The 21,304-nt window shown below is 40.8% G+C and overlaps 1 protein-coding gene across 1 annotated transcript in view; it reads left to right on the forward strand.

Annotated features, from left to right (window-relative positions):
• Nucleotides 1–2,821: 2,821 nt before the first annotated feature.
• Nucleotides 2,822–21,304, forward strand: part of DBX2 (developing brain homeobox 2) — a 39,219-nt gene continuing 20,736 nt past the window's right edge. The window contains exons 1-2 of the mRNA XM_060165593.1: nucleotides 2,822–3,221; nucleotides 18,308–18,403. Coding sequence (XP_060021576.1) covers nucleotides 2,822–3,221; nucleotides 18,308–18,403 — 496 coding nt within the window. The remainder of the gene's footprint in view (nucleotides 3,222–18,307; nucleotides 18,404–21,304) is intronic.

Consider the following 21,304-nt stretch of genomic DNA (forward strand, 5'->3'; position numbering starts at 1 on the left):
GGGTCACCCCCCCACTAAGACCTGCATTATCCAGTCTTATTGATTCAATCATTACAATATTTATCTCCTCCATTCCATTTTCTTACCATTAACTTTATTAAATTCCACATCATCTTGTGTCTGGATTTCTCCAGTTGCCTCTTATCTGTCTGTGGCAAGTTGGCTGACCCAACAGTTTCTTTGCTCAAATCTTCACTGTCACCTTCCACTAAAAAAAAGGAATACTTGTTTTTCAGCCCCTCTTCGAACGGCCAGGCAACACCATTTAGCCTGGCAAATCAGGTTTGTGGAGAGGGCGACAGTTGAACTTAAAGGTTCCAAGGCTTTGGAATCACCCAGTTTAAATTGTGTCTCAGCCTTATCGCTCTGGTAGTTGTGCAGCTTTAGGAAAGTTACTTAAATTTCTCTGGGCCCCATGGTAACACTGGGATAACAATAGCACCAACCTTATAAGATTATTGTGGAGACAAACAAGTTAAAATGTGTAAAGTGCTTAGTGCTATACCTGTCTAAATGTAAACACTGGATAAATGGTGGCTATGATACAGGAATGGCAGCGATGATGTAATCGCTCTATTCCTTGCTAATCTCGCTCTATTCCTTACTACTTCACATCCTATCCAACCACAGTCCACTTTTTAGGACTCAGTTTAGGGGAGACTTCTGGAAGTTTTCTCACACTTTTCTCTCCAAATTACAAGATGTTACTTGTTTTTCTCCCTCACTAGGCTGTGAACTTCAAGGCAACGACAAGATCTTTCTTTATATATTCCCAGGACCACCACAAGTGCTCAATATACATGACATGCTCTGCAAAGGTATGTTGATTAAATCAATAAGTGAATGAATATTAGTAACATGCACCAGCCTTGCCAGAAACTTCTCTCCCATTTGGCAGCAGCGGGAAAGGGTGGACCTTTAAAAATCTTCGGACATACCAAGTGTAAATGAAACACAAATCAACCAGGTGAATTTTCAAGAGGAAATTTATCTCACAAACCTGGCAACTCCAGCCAGCTTTTAAGTAAATGGAAGCTAGGGGCAAAATTATTCTTAGGGTAAAGAGTAAAACTATACATGTGACCCCAAACTTTGCAGACATCCTTTAAAAACTGTACTCTAAATAAATGCATCGAAATTTGCACAGGAGAGTGGTAGTGGGAAGTGTGAACTGACAGAGAAGTCACAGCGTAAACACTCCATTGACATAGACAGTCATGAGCAAAATGAGGCTGCTGGGACTTCCCTGGTGGCACAGTGGTTAAGAATCTGCCTGCCAATGCAGGGGACACGGGTTCCGGCCCTGGTCCGCGAAGATCCCACATGCCCCGGAGCAACTAAGCCCACGCGCCACAACTACCGAGCCTGCCCTCTAGAACCTGTGAGCCACGACTACTGAGCCCGCGTCCCACAACTACTGAAGCCCACACGCCTAGAGCCTGTGCTCCGCAACAAGAGAAGCCACCGCAATGAGAAGCCTGCGCACCGCAATGAGAAGCCTGCACACCACAATGAAGCACAGCCCCCGCTCGCCACAACTAGAGAAAGCCCGCGCGCAGCAACCAAGACCCAACACAGCCATAAATGAATAACTTTAAAATAAATAAATTTTAAAAGTGAGGTTGCCTTGTGGTTAACTAGAACTTTTAATGACACATATGCTTTTTTTCACCTGTCCAGTCTCTATTTGGCAGACTGTCAATAAATTGAAAATACCCACAATTCTAGGGAAAAAAAGAAAAAAGAGCAACTATAATTCTAAGGAGCTCAGTGTTCACACCCGGGTCTCTGAGGAGGCCCCAGCCACCTTTGGTTTGGTGGTGGCTTTCTTCCCGGGTTTTGGACTCAAGCATCTGTTGTTCGCCAATTAACCAACTCCAACCAAGATCCCCTTTTCTAGATCAAAATTTATCAGACCACCTCTTCTAGAGTGCTTCCTAAGTCAAATCTTACTAAAAAATCACTGGAAATGAATTGCTGGAACCTGAGAAATTTCTTAAAAGGTCTTCAAGAAAAACATTTCTTTTCCTCTTAAAAACAAACAGGGGCCACATGTAATACGCGAAAAAACCCATTCTTGAAAAGGTACCTTTTCATCTGTACCACCACAAGTCTCAGTAACACGTGTGGCTTTCTCTGATGACTACAGCCCTTCGAGACACTGGTGACTCCCATTGTCCTTCCCTGGATGCCCTGAAGTGACACCAACACGGGACAGCCAGGGGTCGCCCAACAGGTGGTCCGCCGAGCGCTCTCCAAGTGAGAGCGCCGCCCGCGCTCAGGGCGCACCGCGAGGGCGTCCACACGTCCTGGCGCCCCCGGGGCAGCGCTGGCTCCCTAGAGAGGGCCGGGGCCTGGCTGCTGGGAGGGGGCGAGCGCCCGGTTCCCGTCGCCTCCACTCCCGTCTCCTCCGGCTACGCGTCCCCTCCCCTTGCCAAAGCTCGGACTCTCGGAGTTGCCCTTATTGTTGGCCGCGTCTGTCACTTTGTGGGCCGGGTGACATGAATGGATGGGCTGGACACACCTTCCAGCCTTCTAGAAAAAAAAAAAGTCTGAATCTGCATAGAGGGCGGGAGGGACTCCCCCGGCGCCCCCAGAGCCAACGCCGCGGGCAGGGGAAACGCACAGCTCCCCCCTCCCACACTCACTCCTCCCCTCCTTTAAAAAACCGCCCAGCCCAGAAAATAATATCTCTCCCTACCCGCCAGCGTCCGCGGTGCTCTCGCCTCCTTTCCCGGGTGAGCGCGCTCCAGCGTTGCGGGAGGCGGCGCGCGGGGCGCGGGTCCGGAAGCGGGCGCGCAGCGGTCCGGGGCGCCGCACCATGCTCCCGAGCGCCGTGGCGGCCCATGCCGGCGCCTACTGGGACGTGGTGGCTTCCTCCGCGCTGCTGAACTTCCCCGCCGCGCCGGGCTTCGGCAACCTGGGCAAGAGTTTCCTGATCGAGAACTTGCTGCGGGCTGGGGGCGCCCCGCCGCACAGTCTACCACCGCCCCCGCCCCACGGCCCGGCAGCAGCTCTCGCCGCGGGCGCTCAGGTCCGGCCCCTGCCCGCCAGCCCGGTTCCGCTCAAGCTGTGCCCCGCGGCAGAACCAGTCAGCCCCAGCGGGGCGCTCTACGGCACGCGGTGGGCGTTTCAAGTGCTCAGCCCCTCGGCGGACGGCGCCAGGCTGCCGAGCCGGGCTCCGGCGGACCGAGACTGTGCCTTCCAGCCATCAACCCCAGGTGAGTCCGCTCTCCCCTCCCCAGCTGCGCGCGGCGCTTCTTGGCCTAAGGATCCCGAGACCTGGGCGCGCCGGCCCTAGTGCGCAGGAATCCGCCCGGGCCTAGACCTTTCGAGAGCATCTAGAGATTCAGTGGAGATGCCGCCTCGGGGGTGAGGAGGGTACCACCACTAACTGTGATTTTCCTCCCCTTCGCGTACCACCAGCTTCCTCTCCGTCCCCTCTTTCTACAAGTGGTAGGGCTGCCTTGAATTTAAGGCCTTTTGGAAGAAACTCTGGAGGCACCTCCTGGCATTAGCCGAAAGGGCAGCCCCGGTCCTGAGATCTCTGGGTTCGCAGGACCAGTTTCACGGGGTTTCCCAAGTTCAGCGTCTCCACCCGCCCGCTCCTGTCCCAGAGGCCGCGCGACACCCTTTCCCTGAAAAGTTCTTGGCTTGGAGAGCCTCGCTCGGCCCGCTTTGGGGGCTTTTGCCTCTTCAAACCGTTGCGACGGTCGACGCGGTTGCAGAACGCGCGCAGAGATCTTTGGAAAAAGAGTTGCGCAAAGTTTTGGCTTTCTTCACTCTTACATTTTGGATCACTGAGACGCAAGAAAATCGAGGCTGGCTTTTTCTTAGTGCTGAGCTGGAACAGCCTAATTGGCACCTGGAGTAGGAAGTTAGCCAAAAAGTGAGAATTTACCAAAAGAAGGGCAGTTTTGGTTTGCTTGTTTTAATTTCCCGAACAAAACCTAAGTGTCGTGACTGGGAAGAGGATGCGGACAGTTTAGTCAATATATTAGCTAAAGCTTACGGGAGGGGCTGCCGAAATTGGCAGCGAGAAAGGGAAAGCCTCTTAAAGACTCAAAAACTGAGATCCAGTGGATTAATTTTTTTTTTTTTTTTGGCTTGCGTCCTTTGAAGATCTTAACTCATTCTTTAAATCCCGGTGGGTTTGTCCAGAATGACTAATAGACGCTTTTTCAGCAGATTTCATTGTCCCACCAAACTGCCGAATCAAATTTATTGCTAATGGCTTTATAGAATTGAACATGTTTAGAACCTGCCCTGGTCTTTCAGTTGGAAATGGTTACTAACAGAATGGGACAAATATAATTATATTAGCACCGGTCTCATTCACATAGTGTAAAACCTAAATTCTAGGCAGCCTTTTCGCACCCTGGGAGAGGAACAAGTACAGTTAAGACAAAGTTTATGTGCCTTGGAAATTTGAGCCACTCTGTTCTTTTTGAAGTATTAGGAAAATTAGAAACGTGTAAAGCAGGTTCGTGTAGACAAAAGCTGGTAAATAATGACTCATAAAAATAATATTTTCAAGAAGATTTGGTGATTTGTATAACTTTTGGTGGTTTGCCATTGTGTTCATAGAAGCTGTTTTTCAAGAATTCTTAAGTTGCTCTTGATCATGACTGGCTCCTCAAAAAAGTTAATTTTAACCTTTGTAGATTTTACAGGTTAAATTTAAGTAAACCAAATGCGAATCAAATGCAGACATTTCAATAACTGAAAAATAATTTTGTATACCTATTCATTTTCATTCAAGATGTTACAATTATTGGGTAAAGGGTTTCCTAACTACATTATTTTTATTTTCAAGAACATACTCATTCTTGTACACTTATTAAAGTATCAAAATGCAAAAATGCTTTTTGGAATAATTGAGAGTATAAGAACTTAAATTTCACTTTGAAGTATTTTCATATAGCTTAAGCCTATATTTTTCCTATTTTTTTCAGTCCTTATTGAAGATTTGATGTTTTCCTAGGTTAATTTTTATTTGAACAAATAACTTTTTATTTCAAAAAACTCATTCTTGTGAAGAGCGCATTTAATTTTTGAAACTCAAAAAATATCTTAAGATTAGAACCCCATAAAATTGTGCCCACAAATATGCTGCTTGAAAACATTTTAAAAAAATTTTGACAGAGAATATAGCTTTCTGAACCGTGCTCCAGTTTTATTTAAATGACAGATTCTTGCCCTACCAAATGTGGAAATTCTTTTGTACTGTGTAGAATTATGAAGTTATAATGAGTGCTGACAATGTTAGCTATCACCTGAAAATTAGATGAGGATGAAATAGTGATTGACGTTCTGTAAAGAGTAGAAAGGAGATTTAGAAAAGCTACTGTTTTCAGAACGATAAAATACTTCTTTCTGAAACATCAGTGAACAACCAGTTCTAATCCTTTAGACACTAACTTAGGAGTGGATCACAAAATGTGATTTTTAATGATTTCGGTGTATTTGACTACTCATTTTTTTCTCAGCTTAATTTGTTGAGTGCACCAGTCTAGATGTTGAATAAGAAAACCCCGGAGTTCTTTTTAAGGGCATTGGTGAAAGACAGCACCATTTAACTAGAGGATTTATGCCACTGCATGCATTTCGGCTTCATTATTTTTGTTACCCACTATTAATTATACCATATAGTTCATTCATTCAGCAAATGCTTACTGACTGTCTCCCATGTGTTCCGACTGTTCCAGGCCATTGGGATAATCAGTGAACAAAACAGATGACTGTCTCTGCCCCTGTGAAGCTTATAGTCCATGTTCTGTCCTACTTTATGGTTTACCAAGCATTTTCATAATTGTTAGCTGCTTTAATTCTCGTAATAGGCCAATTTTTTCCTACAAAGATTACTCCACTTACTAATTTTGTTTTTGTCTGAAGTATCAGTTTAAACATCTGTGGTCTTGTGAAAGAGAAGAAAATTGCCCCAAATCTCCATATTCCTTGGATTTAGTCTTTCATTGAATGTGAGAAAACTAATGAGGGCTTATGGGATAACCAATTGCATGTATCACAATAATAAATCAGGCTGGGATCTTATATCTGAGCCCATAAGGAAAGAAATTGGCCTTCCCCTTCATCTTGTTACGTGTCTGAAAGGTGGTGACAGTAACACAGGTTTACAGATTATGGATGAAAGTTTAGCTTTTGACAGAGAATATAGCTTTTGACAGAGAATATAGTACTTCATCCCTGAAAACTGGCAAGCCTTTAAGTATTTAGAGCAAGCAAAGGAACATTCCATAGCTGTATGTTGTCAAGTTGTCTATATAGAGTAGTTTAAAAACTTAAAAAATCAGAGGGCAGTCTTCGAAGTTTGAAAGGAGCATGTTTAGTGTAATAACAGGTAGTTGAGTAGATTCACCTCCAGGGGTTGTATGTGAAAAAAAGAATTTTGGATATTATAGTTTATTAATGAAACCAGGTTTTTCAAGTAAATCCTAATCATCAGAGATCCTCCCCCAGAAGTTCATTAATGTCATTACTTGGTGGCTATCGTGCTAGATTTAAATATCCATGTTTTTGTATATTAAAGAGGGTCCTGAAATGTAAAAAGCTGAAAATTTAAAATTTCTCTTAGTTATGCCACCAATTTCCTTCAAAATAAGTGGAACAAATAGCCTTGCTTTTCAGTAACATTTGTTATGTTAAACATTTTAGAAAGTGTTTGAAATGAAGATAATTTCCTGAATATAATTTAGTGATTATTAAATCTACTCCTAGGGCTGCATATAAAAGGCTTAGAAAGCAAATGTTTATTCTGAAAGGTTGAATTGAACTGTTCTTTTTTTAAAGTAATTTTGTCGAGTAGGTTGTACTATGTAGTACAGAAATGGAACCACATCCATAGTATTTTTTTCTGGTACCCCTGTAGGGCTGTTAATTAATGTGTCACGTGCACTCTGAGTGTCTTGTCCACCTCACAGTGCCAGTTACTCTTGACCTATTAATCCTTGACTCTGTCTTAAACTACTTGCACTTACGTTTTTTTTTTTCCAACTGGTAGTTTTATCCGCTTTCACTGAGATACCCTGAAAGTGTGACATAAAATAGCTTCTCTTACATCTTAGGCACTTTGGAGAGGGAGAAGAAGATGAATCTGTGCTCCAGGTGGGGATTCCAGTCCAGCTGAAGACTGCGATTTGATTTATGAAGCCGGAGTTTGTCATTTATTTTTGCTGACGCTATGCTCTAGGTTTGTTTTGGCAAATTAAAGTCACAGGATCTTGACTATTGATGATACTGACCCAGAACCAGGACAAAGAGAATGGGGGATCCAGAAAAGGATAATGATGGGACCCATGCTGGTAGTTCCTTGCTCAGGCTATCGCCCCAAACATCCTTTGGTGGAATTTGTAGATAATACCAAACAATATTCTTACTACACCTGTACTTTTTTTTTTTTTTTTTTTTTTCTGTACGCGGGCCTCTCACTGTTGTGGCCTCTCCCGTTGTGGAGCACAGGCTCCGGACGCGCAGGCTCAGCGGCCATGGCTCACGGGCCCAGCCACTCCGCGGCATGCGGGATCCTCCCAGACCGGGGCACAAACCCGTGTCCCCTGCATCGGCAGGCGGACTCTCAACCACTGCGCCACCAGGGAAGCCCTACACCTGTACTTTTAAAAATAATCTGCTCAACATATCTTTGGATTTATATGAAGATATTAATAACTTTTACATAGTTCCTGAGGAATCAGCTCTGAACAAATTGTTATAGGGTCCCCAAGTTCATAAACTTCAGGTTCAGGAAGTTCTTGCAGTGACGAGAACCAGTAGGATTAAGAGACAGTCCTTTTACTTCTGGTTCAGATTGAGAAAACCACACTCCCTCCAAAATAATGTCTGAGTTGGAATTACAAAAGGGTAGCAATTTATGTGCATTTTATTTGCCTCTCACTTTAGCACCTATCCCTCTCCCAATCCCTAAAATATGCTTCTCTACTTTGCTTTAACAGCAAGAAATTTCAATCTGTTAACATGTATTGAAGCTTTATTGCTGAGGTTTAATAATCAAATAGGAGTAAATACAGTAGGCAAGTAGGAACATTTTAGAATTTCTCCCTTAACTCTTACTCACTTTAGGGATTTGAGGATTATTTTAAGAGGCACAGTGGTTTGAATGCCCAGAAAATTGCGTACGGATTTATGCAGAAGTAAATGTAGGTTCTGGAGGGTTCAGGGTCGTGTCAGGAAGCCAAAGGATGTCATATGTTGTGGGCAACTTAAAATAATTGGCAACGGTGATTTTTAGCTACTTTTGTTTGCCATCAATGTGGCTCAGTTGTGGGACCCAGTGCTGTGCATTAGAGTCCGTTGTATTCCTTTTGGAGTGTGCCTCCTCCATCCTGTTCTTGTGCCCACCAGAAAAAGTCTCTTTTTGCTATAAGAAAACATCTTACGGTTAGTTTTGCTGCTGAACAATGATAGAGATGGTATCAAGTTGAGAGTAAGGGAAGCAACATAAGTAATAGCTGTGTTCATAAAATACTTTTAGCTTCATTGCTATGAAAGTTTTTACAGAAGCAAAAATGTTATCGTCTTTCAAATATTTAAACAAATGTGTGGTTTTTTTGGGGGTTTTTTTTGAGTCATAAATTTCTTAATTCTCAAACTCTAAGAGTTAACAAATCAGCTATTGGATCATGTTGTGAGACTGGTTTATAATGTGTCTGATTCCTGAGGCAGATCTTATTTGTTTGGTATCCTGCTTATTTCGATTTGGTTTTTAACTTCTATAATTTGAAGTCATAATGTAAGGTTTTTGTTGGATTCATAAAAAAAGTCACTGAGAAGTTACCATTTATTTCATATTTCTATGTAACCTTCCTTTATAAGGTTTTTCTGAAGTCTTATAAGTCATTAATAGGATTATCAAATATTTTGCATAAGAAATGTGTTTTTATGTTAGAGTTGGGGGGTAAATACCTTATTTTCTCCTCAACCTACTTTCCACCACACTATTTCTCTTGCTGACATCTCCCGTAATTTTAGAATCCATTTTATACCTTTTGGGGAGCCTTGATTTGTAGCTCTTAAAACAGTGTTTGTCCACTTAATCTTGGGTTAACAGAGGCCCTAAATAAAGTTTTTTACCTTAATTACTGTCATTTTTCTTTCCACAGTGAAGGTACACAATTTTTAAGTCAAATTAAAGATTAAAAACAATTTTTTAAAATTTAAAATTAAAAAAAAATTTTTAATTAAAAACAATTTTTAATCACTTTGTTTTCATTCAAATGCACCTGGAGTCTGTCAGGAATAAAAAGGGAAACTGTAGAAAGAAACAATATGATTTTTATCCAGGAATCCTTGTTAGAATCCTTCTTTAAAGACTTCATTAGATCATGCTTCCATTTTAAACTTTCTTAGTAAGAAATTGGATTTTTGCCTTAGCGTATAATATGCTTACCAGACCCTTGTATATTTTATTCCAAAAATATTTTATTTTACTTTCAGTAATGTTTCCACTTTTAATATAATCTCTCCCTTTCATTCTTTTTAGCCTCCAGTCAATACTTGACTTTGGCAATGCTGAGTGATTCATTTTATATAAAGTTACCATAACTGATTTTATCTTTAATAACGTTATTATTTTGTCAGCCAGCTATTAGTTGGGAGTATTTCAGGGGCACACTCTTTTTGTAAGTTATATGAACAGTAAACTTAAGGCACTAAAATTCTCTAAAGTCAAAGATCAGGAAGCCTCTATAAGTTTTTAGACTTTTGTTTCAGAATCAAACAAAGCATGGGGAAAAGGAAAGGAAAAAAACATCAGGTCTTTTTCTATATACTGCTGAATATTTAATTGCCTTCTTGTTTATAGGTATTCCAAAGATGAACTAGGTTTTTCCCTTTTCTTTCACGTGTTCAGGCACCACGCATGCCCTAACAGCCTTGATTTCATTAGTTCTAAGTGGCCATCAGAAACAGAATATACAATATATACCAGTCCTCTTGAGAAATCTCAAAATTCCTTGTTCCTTAAAGATTTAAATCCCTAATACTTTCAAAATTAAAATATGTGGAGGAATTATTCTTTGAGAAGATTTATGTTCGTTAAAAGAGAATAAAAACCATGACTGCTGGTGAATTTTTTTAATAGACTAACCTAGGACTGGATTGAGTTTAGGTGTGTTGAACCCACCCTAGAGTTAGATTGGGTCTGAAACCAAAAGACAGTCAGATTCTTCAAAGCGGGAACAGAGTCATTTCTGTTTGTCTACGTATTTTCTATAGGTGCTTTCACACTACACATTGAACAGCTGCAACAGAGACCACATGGCCTGCAAAGCCTAATGTATTTACTATCTGGCCCTTTACAGTAAAAGTTTGCCAAAACCTTTTCCAAAGCATAAATGGCAAATTGAGTCAATTTTAAAAGAATGTGTAGTTTTCTGAGCTGGTTTTAGCAGTAATTCTTTAATTTTAAAGTCTAGATTCACATCTAAGGTCTTTAAATTACTGATTATATAATCCCAAGCAATTCATGTAACTGCACTGAGCCTCATTTCAAAATGACCACAGATGTTAGGCTCACCATTTGACTTTCAACCACATACCTCAAGAGCCCATTGACAACATACAGGGAAAGATGTGAAAGACAGCTTTCCACCCTTCCACCGTAAGTAAAATACATACTGGAAAAGGGGTATTGCTGCGAAGAAACCATCTCACAACTTAGAGGCTTAAAGGAACAATTTATTATTTTCTCTCACGGTTTCGTGGACCGGCAGGGCGCAGCTGGGTGGTTCTCACTTGGAATCTCATTGCAATTAGAGGTCAGCTGGGGCTGCCGTCATCTGAGGGCTCAGCTGGGCTGGATGTCCAAGATGGATGTCTATTGACTCGCTTGGCTGACAGGGACGCTGGCTGCTGATGGGGTGCTCAACTAGAGCTGTTCTGGCATTCACACTTGGATTTTCCAAGGGCCTGGAGCTTCTTATACCATGGCACCTGGGTTCTGAAAGGCAGAGTTCTAAGAGCAACATTCCCGGAAACCCAGGCAATAGCTGTAAGTCTTCTTACAACCTAGCTTTGGAAGTTCCAGAATGTCACTTCTTCCATATCCCTTGGTCAAGCAAGGCAGCAAGACTATCCCAAATACAAGAGAAGGGGAAATAGAGATGGCTGTCAGTGGGAGGTGTGCCAAATAATTTGCAACCATTTAAAGTGTGCCAGGAATTAATCACATATGGTGGTAGAGCTGGGAACTCAAGGAGCCTTTATTGAGGATTTTAGAGGTTTGAGAGCTACAGGTACTGTTCTGCCATGGTATTCTCTTCTGTGACACTGACTTTATAATAAAAAGAGCAAGGGATTTCCTCAAATTTTGCTCATTTTTTGGAAGCTGTCTGATGAAGACTCCTTGAAGGGAGAGGCAGCTGTCTAATGAAGACTCCTTGAAGGGAAAGGCACTAATTTTGATAATTGCAATGAACTAGAACCCCACAGCTTGAGGAAAAGCCAGACCCCACCCCCTTGTTGGTGTCGTGAGGACAGAAGAGAAGATGCTAGTGGGAGTGTCCAAGCAACTGGTCGTTACCTCTTGCCACGCAGCATGTGACCACAGTAGAATCCTTCCATTTAGCCCCTGTATATTCCACTACAGCCCATCCACCACTGCCAGGTGATTTTTTTTTAATGTAGCTTTCATCATATCATCAAGCTATTTAGGAAAACCTTAATTATCCCCATTTGACTATCAGATCAAATAAAAATATTCAGTTTGTCCTTCAAGACCTTCATTCCATCAATTGCATTTAGCTCCTCCAGCCACCTTCTTTTTTTTCTCAGTTATACATATACATATATATATATTCTTTTTCAGATTCTTTTCCCTTATAGGTTATTGCAAAATACTGAGTACAGTTCCCTGTGCTATACCGTAGGTCTTTGTTGGTTATCTATTTTATATATAGTAGTGTGTATCTGTTAATCCTAGCCTTCTAATTTATCCTTCCCCACCGCTATCCCTTTTGGTAACCATAAGTTTGTCTTCTGTGTCTGTGAGTCTGTTTCTGTTTTGTAAGTAAGTTCGTTTGTATCTTATTTTTTTTAGATTCCACATATAAGTGGTATCATATGATACTTGTCTTTCTCTGTCTGGCTTATTTCACTTAGTATGATAATCTCTAGGTTCAGCCATGTTGCTGCAGATGGCATTAGTTCATTCTTGGCTGCGTAATATTCCATTTGTGTGTGTGTATACACACACACACATATACGTATACACCACATCTTCTTTATCCATTCATCTGTTGATAGACATTTCGGTTGCTTCTGTGTCTTGGCTATTGTAAATAGTGCTGCTGTGAACATTGGGGTGTCCAACTACATTCTTTCTTTTTTAAACATCTTTATTGGGGTATAATTGCTTTACAATGGTGTGTTCGTTTCTGCTTTATAACAAAGTGAATCAGTTATACATATACATATGTTCCCATATGTCTTCCCTCTTGCGTCTCCCTCCCTCCCACCCTCCCTATCCCACCCCTCCAGGCTGTCACAAAGCACCGAGCCAATATCCCTGTGCCATGCGGCTGCTTCCCAACTACATTCTTAATGTTCACATCTTTGGCCTTGGGCCAGCAGTCAGGCTGGTCTCCTTAACCTGCCCTGGGTGTCACCATCATCCTTGCCTTCTTTCCTTTTGTTCATGCCACCTTTCCTTCCTGGAATGCCTTTCTCTTCTTTTGCCATTCAGATACTTTCCAAATCAAGTTTCCAGATCAAGATGCTTTTCCTGCTTAAAGCCTTCTTTGACAAAGCCTTCCTAACAATAATAACTCTTTTCTTTGTTCTTGATAGTATATTTTAGTGGAAATGTGGACCATGCCGCTTCTTTTTATATGCTGTCTTACAATCGATCCCAAATTATATAATAGTGGTAGGAATAAAGGCTAACATTTATTGAGTACCTGCTGCACGTCAGGCATTTTTTTGTGTTCTTTTCAGTGGCCTCATCCTGATTATACATTATAATCACGAGTGCAACTTTTGAAAAATAATTGTATACTAGGGGGCCCACTCCTCGCCAGCATGATTTAACCCAATTGGTGTGGGGCCTGGGCATCTGTATCTTTGAAAAGCACTCAAGATAATTCTGAGGTGTATTCAGGGTTGAGAAACATTGGCTAGGGGAACACACAGTACTATGTTTTTTAGATCTCATGGCCTTGGAAAATGCCTCAGATTTTATAGGACAAAACTGAATTTGGGGCTTCCCTGGTGGTGCAGTGGTTGAGAGTCTGCCTGCCGATGCAGGGGACACGGGTTCGTGCACGGTCCGGGAAGATCCCACATGCTGCGGAGCGGCTGGGCCTGTGAGCCATGGCCGCTAAGCCTGCGCATCCGGAGCCTGTGCTCCACAACAGGAGAGGCCACAGCAGTGAGAGGCCCGCGCACCAAAAAAAAAACAAAACAAAACAAAAAACAAAACTGAATTTGGCGTATGAAGATATTTGTATTTCGTTTATTTGATTAGCAGATTCAGACCTGTAAGGTATGGAACATTTAAAGGTAGAAATTCTTCCAGGGAGGGAAGCTATCCTTTTTTAATCTGTGTCATCCCAGCACACGGTGCATAATGTGGCACTTGATAGATATGCAATAAGTATTACTTGCGTGGAATTAAAAGGACAGAATCAAACAAGTAGACTCTGCATTTGCTTTATCTTTTCATGAACTGTACTAGAACATTAAGACCTTTGTTTTGCTGTCTCTGAAATACTCAAGGCAAAAATAAATGCAGACTTCTCTTGTTTTCTGATGAGCAGAAAGGTAAAGGATGACTTAACTTGCTTAGCCTTGTGATGGAAGGCAAGTTTGCACGTGAATCACATAAATGAATTCCGTCCAGGTTGTGTGATAAAATAAATCACACCTTATTCATAAGTGTTATTTCTTAGGTCTTACTACTCAAGACAGATGGTTGTCATTCTTTAGAGTCTTTTGCGGGGGGTGGGGTGGGTCCACTCTATTCTTCATAGTCAGTTCAATTGTGTAGTATTTCAAGGTCAGGGGTTTAGATTTCTTTATTCCCGGTGCCATGTGCCCAGCACTTGAAGGAGGTCATTAAAACCATCCTTTTGAAATTATTTAATTCTCTGTTATTCTTTCCCAGAGGTATTTTTTGACCTTTTGGTTGCCTTTGTAAGACACCTTGGAACGTTTTATCATTTCTCCTTGTCCTTCTAAAATATGCTGCCCAGTCAGCATTGCATCGCGGTAGCTCCTGAAATTTATTTGAAGGTTTTATCAGTGGTCTTCAGGATCCGTCCTTTGAAATGTCAGCACAGATCAGTCAATACCACAGTTTGCTATGACAATAAAAAGAATGTGGTTTCACCCCATGTAGATACACTCTGTTCTCCATTGGTAAAGAAAAATGAAAATAATAAAAAACAATTTAAAATGTTTTGCTTGCTTTCTAGACAACAGAATTTTGAAAATAATTTTTCTGTATCTAGGCTTGTAACCACCCTTGACTGTGGGATGCTTTTGTCAGAGAACCGTGTAGTTAAGTTAAAAAGAAAACAAACCAGGCCAGTTCACCATTAAGTTGCCTCTAAGTTCCCATCTTAATTAAACATTCAAAATAATTAATAGATAGTTTGATTCTGTGTCTTCAAATAAGTCAGAACATCTGATTAAGAAATGAAAAGTTCATGAAGTTTTCTGTGAATAAGTGATTTTAGTCATTTAGATTCAGACAGTCTTGTTCCGGAAATTTTAAGTCATTTGTTTGTAAGAGATTCCCACAGAACCCAGAAGGCAGATTTGTTGGCAGGATACAAAACTTGGAGTATCCTGAAGTGTTGTGCTGAGGGAACCTAACATCACGCTATAGAACCTGACAGTGTGCTTTTTTGCCATAGGGAAAGCCATTCGTTTTTCTCTTATGGAAAGCTGGGGAGATGTGGAGATGTCCATTTTCTGGGTTCCATCTTTTACTGGATAACTGGCAGTCTGTATGCCTCCTTATCCCTCATGGCTAATAACCTCCCTATCCCTCATGGCTAATAACCTCCTTATCCCTCATGGCTAATAACTACATACTGTGCTAAAATATCTGTGTTTCCCTGGTCTTTTAAAAAATGTGCTGAGACCCGTCATCATCACATTCCAGATGCTTGCCCATTTGAGGTTGAATATTAATGAGTGAAATAGCAAGTGTTAAATGCATAGCCAGTCCAGTGCCTGTGTATAGGAGGTATTCCATAAATAGTATGATCATATTGCTCAGTACGCCTAAAATGAATTGTTTCTCTCATGATAAATGATAAAGTGACTGCATCTAAATGATACTGATTGGCTTTGAAATGCATATCATCTGCTTGAAATTGCCTTGTTTTCTGCCCTTTTCAGAGCTTCTTCAAGGTAGTTCTTAAGTGGTTTACAAAAGTTTTAATGCATCTGTTAACTCGTCACTTTGTTTTTATCACACTTGAGTTTCTGTTTTTGCTCACCACTTTAAAAACCATGTGGTTTACAAACACTTAAAAGTGTTACACATGTTTTTAACGCACTACATTGTTTTAAATGGCTATTTCCTCACACCATTCAACATCCCTGCAGTCACATGCTCAGCTGGATTAGCATTTGACTTATGTCCAAGTAGGAGCACATAAAAAAATGGAGCACCTAATTGGAATTTCACAGTGATTTCTACATAAACCAGCTTCAACAAGGTGTATTATGTATGGAAATTAGGAATTGACTAATCTGTATAAATATATGTGTGTCAATGAGGTGATTTTAAAAGGTGAAGAAATGCTACACGGTGGAACTTTAAGCCTGGTCATGTCACATGTAGTTCTTTAGCCACTAGAGTTGCTACTGTAGACAGAATGTCATTTTGATTACAGCTTTACTATATTTAGATAGGATAATATAGAGCACTGTAACAAACTGTTCTATTAAAACCTTTTCTGGTTAAATTTAACACTAAGGTCCTATGTCTCAGAACCTCATTTATCATCACAAATGAATTTAATTGAACACTTGTCTCAAATGAACCATCCATTTTTTAAAAAATTCTTTATTTTTTCATTTTAGGGCCATAGGGTTAGACTGAGAAACATTTTGGCTAGAAGAGTAAAATTTGTAATTTGTCCATGTCCTGCATTGTTATTTTAATAGTATCACTAATGTGCTTATTTTCTACACTAGATATTGAGCAAAAACATTTCTTTTGCGTGTATATTTCCAACTGTCATGATAAATGCTTACACACATGTATGTAAATGCAACATGGCTCAGCCTTTTTCTTTTACCTCAATTTCAAAAATGCCAAACAGCACAATAGCCATAACTTAATTATCTACAGAGTGTTTAGTTTGGAGGTGAAATAAGTTAGTTAACAGAAATACGTGAGAATAGATATAATGAGGTAACTTTTATACAGGGAAATGTATTTCCACATTTCAAAGTGCTTCATAAACTCATAGAAACATTAGAAAATGTAACTGTGCCTAAGTAATGCCGTACTCTTATAATTTAAGATGTCAAATTCAGATAAAGTGATTTATCATTTCTATGATGGTTTTTCAGTCAGTATTAGAACAACTTATGATAACAATGAAAATTTTTTAAAAGTTTCATAGAACTTACTGAGCACCAAAGTGGGTCTCCTTTTCATACTTTGCTTAGTTGCCATATTTACAAGGTAGCATTAAGACATTTTATTATTTGAAAATCCAGATGTTTAAAAACTAAAAACACTGACATTGACAACTTTCCATCATATTATATAAAAGACCCTGCATTATGATTAATTTGCAATTCAAAGACATTAAGGACCATGAGACCATAAAATTCTTATATATACTTATATACTTATTTTGAAATATCCTTCAAAGATACTGGTAAAATAAACACATACTTATCATTTGGTTAAAATATGAGTCTGAAATTACTGTGTTCTTGAAAAAGACATGTATTTGTAGCAAAATACTATTCACTGTATATGATTAAGAAAAGAAAAAAGTTTCCATTGAAAATGAAGGGAGAGTAGTAAAAATATTTATTTTCAAGTCATGTTCTAGATTTCAAGGTCATCTGTTATGGAAGATACTATGTTTCAGGGTGTGTCAGGGGAGCAGGGAAGAGGTTAATTCCTGATTTCCTGTTTCTTAGTTTTAAGATCATTCATTTATTGAACATTTTTTGACTATTTAGAATGTGCCATGCACTCTGCTGGGTATGTGATGGTAAAAGCAAGTTGCCCACCTAAAGAAATATCACCCATATTTATATTGTATTAAACCCCACTGTACTAAAGGACATGTTGTATCTAAGGTACTAAACCAAAGCCTGGCATATAGTAAGTGCTCAATAAAGAAGAGCCATTAATATTCTGTGACATCCTTTATAGCTATTTTTCATCTACTAGGGAACAGAGTGTAAAATTTCTTTATTTACAAAAGTAATGATAACTATTCCGTGTATATGAATTGAAAATGTTCTGAATAGAATAGTTTAATAAAATGAGAAGAGCAGAATTATATGGCAACTCCCTATACTATAAACACAAATGCTTTCAGGTTGATATCTCTTGAGAGTAAATGTTGTTACTATTCTCAAATACTTTGAGTCATGTAAAAGTGATCAGAAAGACCACTTTTTGTTATGGAATTGCTCAGTAAATTAACTGTTATCAACTTTGGAATCTAGCTATCTATATATTTCAAAGAACCTTTTGAAAATAAGCAGTAGAGTAATACCATCTCTTAAAAGAGTAAACTGAAGTGTGTAACATCCAGATTGTTTCTTGGTAAGTATTATATCCAGAGCCGTGCTGTTCAATGTGAAAGCCTCTAGACACATGAGTCTATTTAAATTTAAAAAGAACTTAAAGTAAGAATTCAGTTACACAGACATACTAGCCACATTTCAAGTGCTTAGTGGCATATGTGACAAGTGGATACATATTGGACAGTGCAAGTAGGGGACATGTCCATCATCACAGAGAGTTCTCCTGGGCAGTGTTGCTCGAGGTTATATTAGATAAAGGACTATTTGATATTTACTACTTATAACCACACAGAAAACGAATGACTAAGTTTGGTTTTGATAATTTGATTGTTTACACCACAGCTTCCAAATCTTGATTAAATTATTTAGCAAGCTCGTTGACAGGTAAAGCCTGCTTTAAAATGACTTTAATTCCAGTAAAAGTTTAACGAAAGCCTCAGAAGATGTAGTGCTTTACTCCATGACTTCGGGGAAATTGGAATTTTGAATACTGTCTAAGAGATATGGCTAATCAGTGTGATCAACGCTTTCTCTGCAGCGCCTTCCAAGCCTTTTTTTCTGAGCGCCCCGCCATTCTATTCGTCGTGCTGCGGTGGGTCCTGTCGGCGCCCTGCCTCCCCCACTGCTTTTCCAAGTAAGTTTTTATACTTCATCAGCAATGCCTCAGTTACTCTGTAAACCAAAGCAGCAGGATTTAATGTGCTCTGGAAAACTAATTGGTAATGCAATGGCAAGGAGATAATTCCTCACTAAAAATCACAGCGATCCTATTCAGGAGGTTTCCAGAGATTTATCGAACCTCAGCACACTGAGCGATTGTGAGTGGCTTCTAATGGCATTGAAACCCAGGGCTGACACACCAAGGAAAACAACTTATTTTCCATTTGATGTAAAAGATCTCAGAGGGACCCATTTGGCTCTTTCTGAAACGTGTAGCAATGCTCATTTAAAGAAGAAGAAAGGAAGGAAAGAAAGCTAAGAAATTGTGTAAAATTTCCATTCAACTGAAAATGTGACACAGAAAGTCACTAGGTATCCATGGAAAATAATCAAAAATTGTCAAGATTGTAAAAGGAGATAAATACCTTCTCTTATGATCTTTAAGAAAACCAACCAGGGTTGTAGGAAACGTTTTCAAGAGAACTTTTCAAACATTACACAATCGTAATACTGTGCAGGGTAGAGGGAGAATGACAGCTTTCAAAAACTTGAAGAGCACACACACACACTCACACGCACAAAGAAAAAAATGTCTAACTGAAAATAAAAATAAATAAAATTCACCTGATCTTGAGATTTCTAGGTCAGCTAAGAATCTGTAGACAGAGGATTTGAGTTTATGATAAAGAAGTCCAGAGGAGGGGTGCATTTATCTCAGCTGCCCAAGAGAAAACATTGATTCAGATTAACAGCTCTGTCAGGTGAAAAGTGAAATAGGGGTAGAGTCAGGTGGAAGTCCAGAGCTGTATCACGGTTGAATTCAGATTCCCTGTTGCCTCTCTGCATGTGTTTTATGAATGTTTCAGGAGAGCAGTTGCTCAACAGAATGATTCCTGACAAGTGAGGCAGCAAATGCTGGCCGTTTAATGAGCTGCAAGCTTCTGAGCATCTCTTTAGGGGGCTGATACTTTCCCACAGAGCACTTTACATGGCCGGGACCCGGCCACAATGGGTGACAGACCCGTGACCAATCGTCACTTTCACTTGACTCATCCACACGCGACCTCACCATGATTTTTCACTGTGCAGATGAACTTTCGGAACCATTTCACAGGGAAGAGGCTCGGGCAAGGGTCAGTTGCCCTTTTGTATGGTCATAAAGCAAGGCTCTGTGTGTCAGTCTTTTCTCCTGTCTCACATTCCAAGTGAATTTCTGGACACCATTTAAAGCACTTGGCTGAAAAATAAAGCGGTGAATGAAACTGACTTTTATAGACTCATTCTAGCTCATCTTCCCATATAACCCTGTCCACCTGAAAAAGGATTTAGTGGATGAGCTGAGTGTATACAGGACTTGCTGAATACATAGGGCCCATTGTCCACTGTGGGGATTGTTTATTAACCAGGACTGATACACTATTTTGGAAGTGACCTATTAATTGTCCATTTAACTAGAATGTATTGATTCAAATAGAAAAATAGAAACCATGACTAAACCTTTTTCTCGCTCCTTCAAGGTGGTCTCCTGTGAGGATAATTGAAAACTGTTGTACAGATTAAGGAGACATTTATCACCATATATTAGAGTATCAGGAAAGGATGCCTGGAGTAGAGACTTAAACCCCAAATATCTGATACCACAGCATGGTGGCATCTCTGTGGAATTAAATCTTCAGTGTGGTATTCCAGGGATGGAGATTGAAAGAGGTCCAACCCCTAGTTTCAGTGTTTTCACCCTGGTATAATACTGGTCTTCTACTTTAGAAACTCTCTGGAAATATAGACAGGTAAGGGGCAATGTACCAAAATATTGCATGTAACAGGTGGACATTCATGTATGCGTGAATGTGTGTGTGTATTCATTTTATAGTACTGTTTTAATGAGTTTCTAAGCCATAAAAGCATACTAATGCCCAGGCCAGTTTACTAAATAGAGCACATAAAAGTAGGTCCAAAGTCATTTTCTGGATAACCTCATCTTCCTGACTGCTTGAAAAAAATCACCCTAAGCATGTCTCATTTTTCTCCATCTGCTTCTCAGCCCTTCCCACTTTACGCCTTTGTGTAGCTGTTGTAAACTGCGGTGTCTATCTCTGGAGGCTTATAAAGCCCTGTGTTTATCTTTTTCATTTAATAAAACGTACAAGGGGAAAATCAGCACAGTTCAGACTGAGGATGAGAATGCACTTGGTTTGTCTCCATTTCTAAGTTGGCATTTTAAAACAGCATAGAAGGGCGGAGTCAACATGGCGTACTAGGAGGATGTGGGATTCGCGTCTCGGCACAACTAGGGCACCTACCAGGCACCGGTGGGGAACCTCAGAAACCTAAGGGGATGGGAGGAGGCCCCAGTGACCGGGTAGGACATAGGTCACTGGGGGAAGGAAGGGGGAGGAAAAGTGGAGGCGGGATGGGACTGGCACCTCTGAGGGGCGGCTGGGTGAGGGGAAGGGATCCCACACCCGAAGGGGGAAATTGGGGAACCATTGGGAGGGCAGAGGATCAAAAGGGAGTATGGCCAGGTTTCTCCTGCCCACTTGGGCCCCCAGGAACCTGCTGAGATCCCGGGCCTGATCCTCTGCCCACCAAGGCCCCCTCCAGCTGTGCAGGTCCTGAGGGAGTGGGAGGGAGGGAAGGGGGAGCAAAAGTAAAGGCCAGACCTCCAGGACCAGCACCCCGAGGGGTGGCTTGGGGAGGGGAGAAGTGCCTAAACCCAGTGGGACTGACCCACGGTTACGGGTCCAGCAGTGGTGACAGGGGAGAACCTGGGGGAGATGGGGGGGGGGAGGAACGCAGCCAGTGCTTTCCCTGTCCACTTAGGCGCCGGGAAGCCTGTTGGGCTCCCGGGCCTAATCCTCTGCCCTTGGACCCTCGC

Source organism: Lagenorhynchus albirostris, chromosome 11 (assembly GCF_949774975.1).
Source record: "Lagenorhynchus albirostris chromosome 11, mLagAlb1.1, whole genome shotgun sequence".
NCBI classification, from domain to species: domain Eukaryota; kingdom Metazoa; phylum Chordata; class Mammalia; order Artiodactyla; family Delphinidae; genus Lagenorhynchus; species Lagenorhynchus albirostris.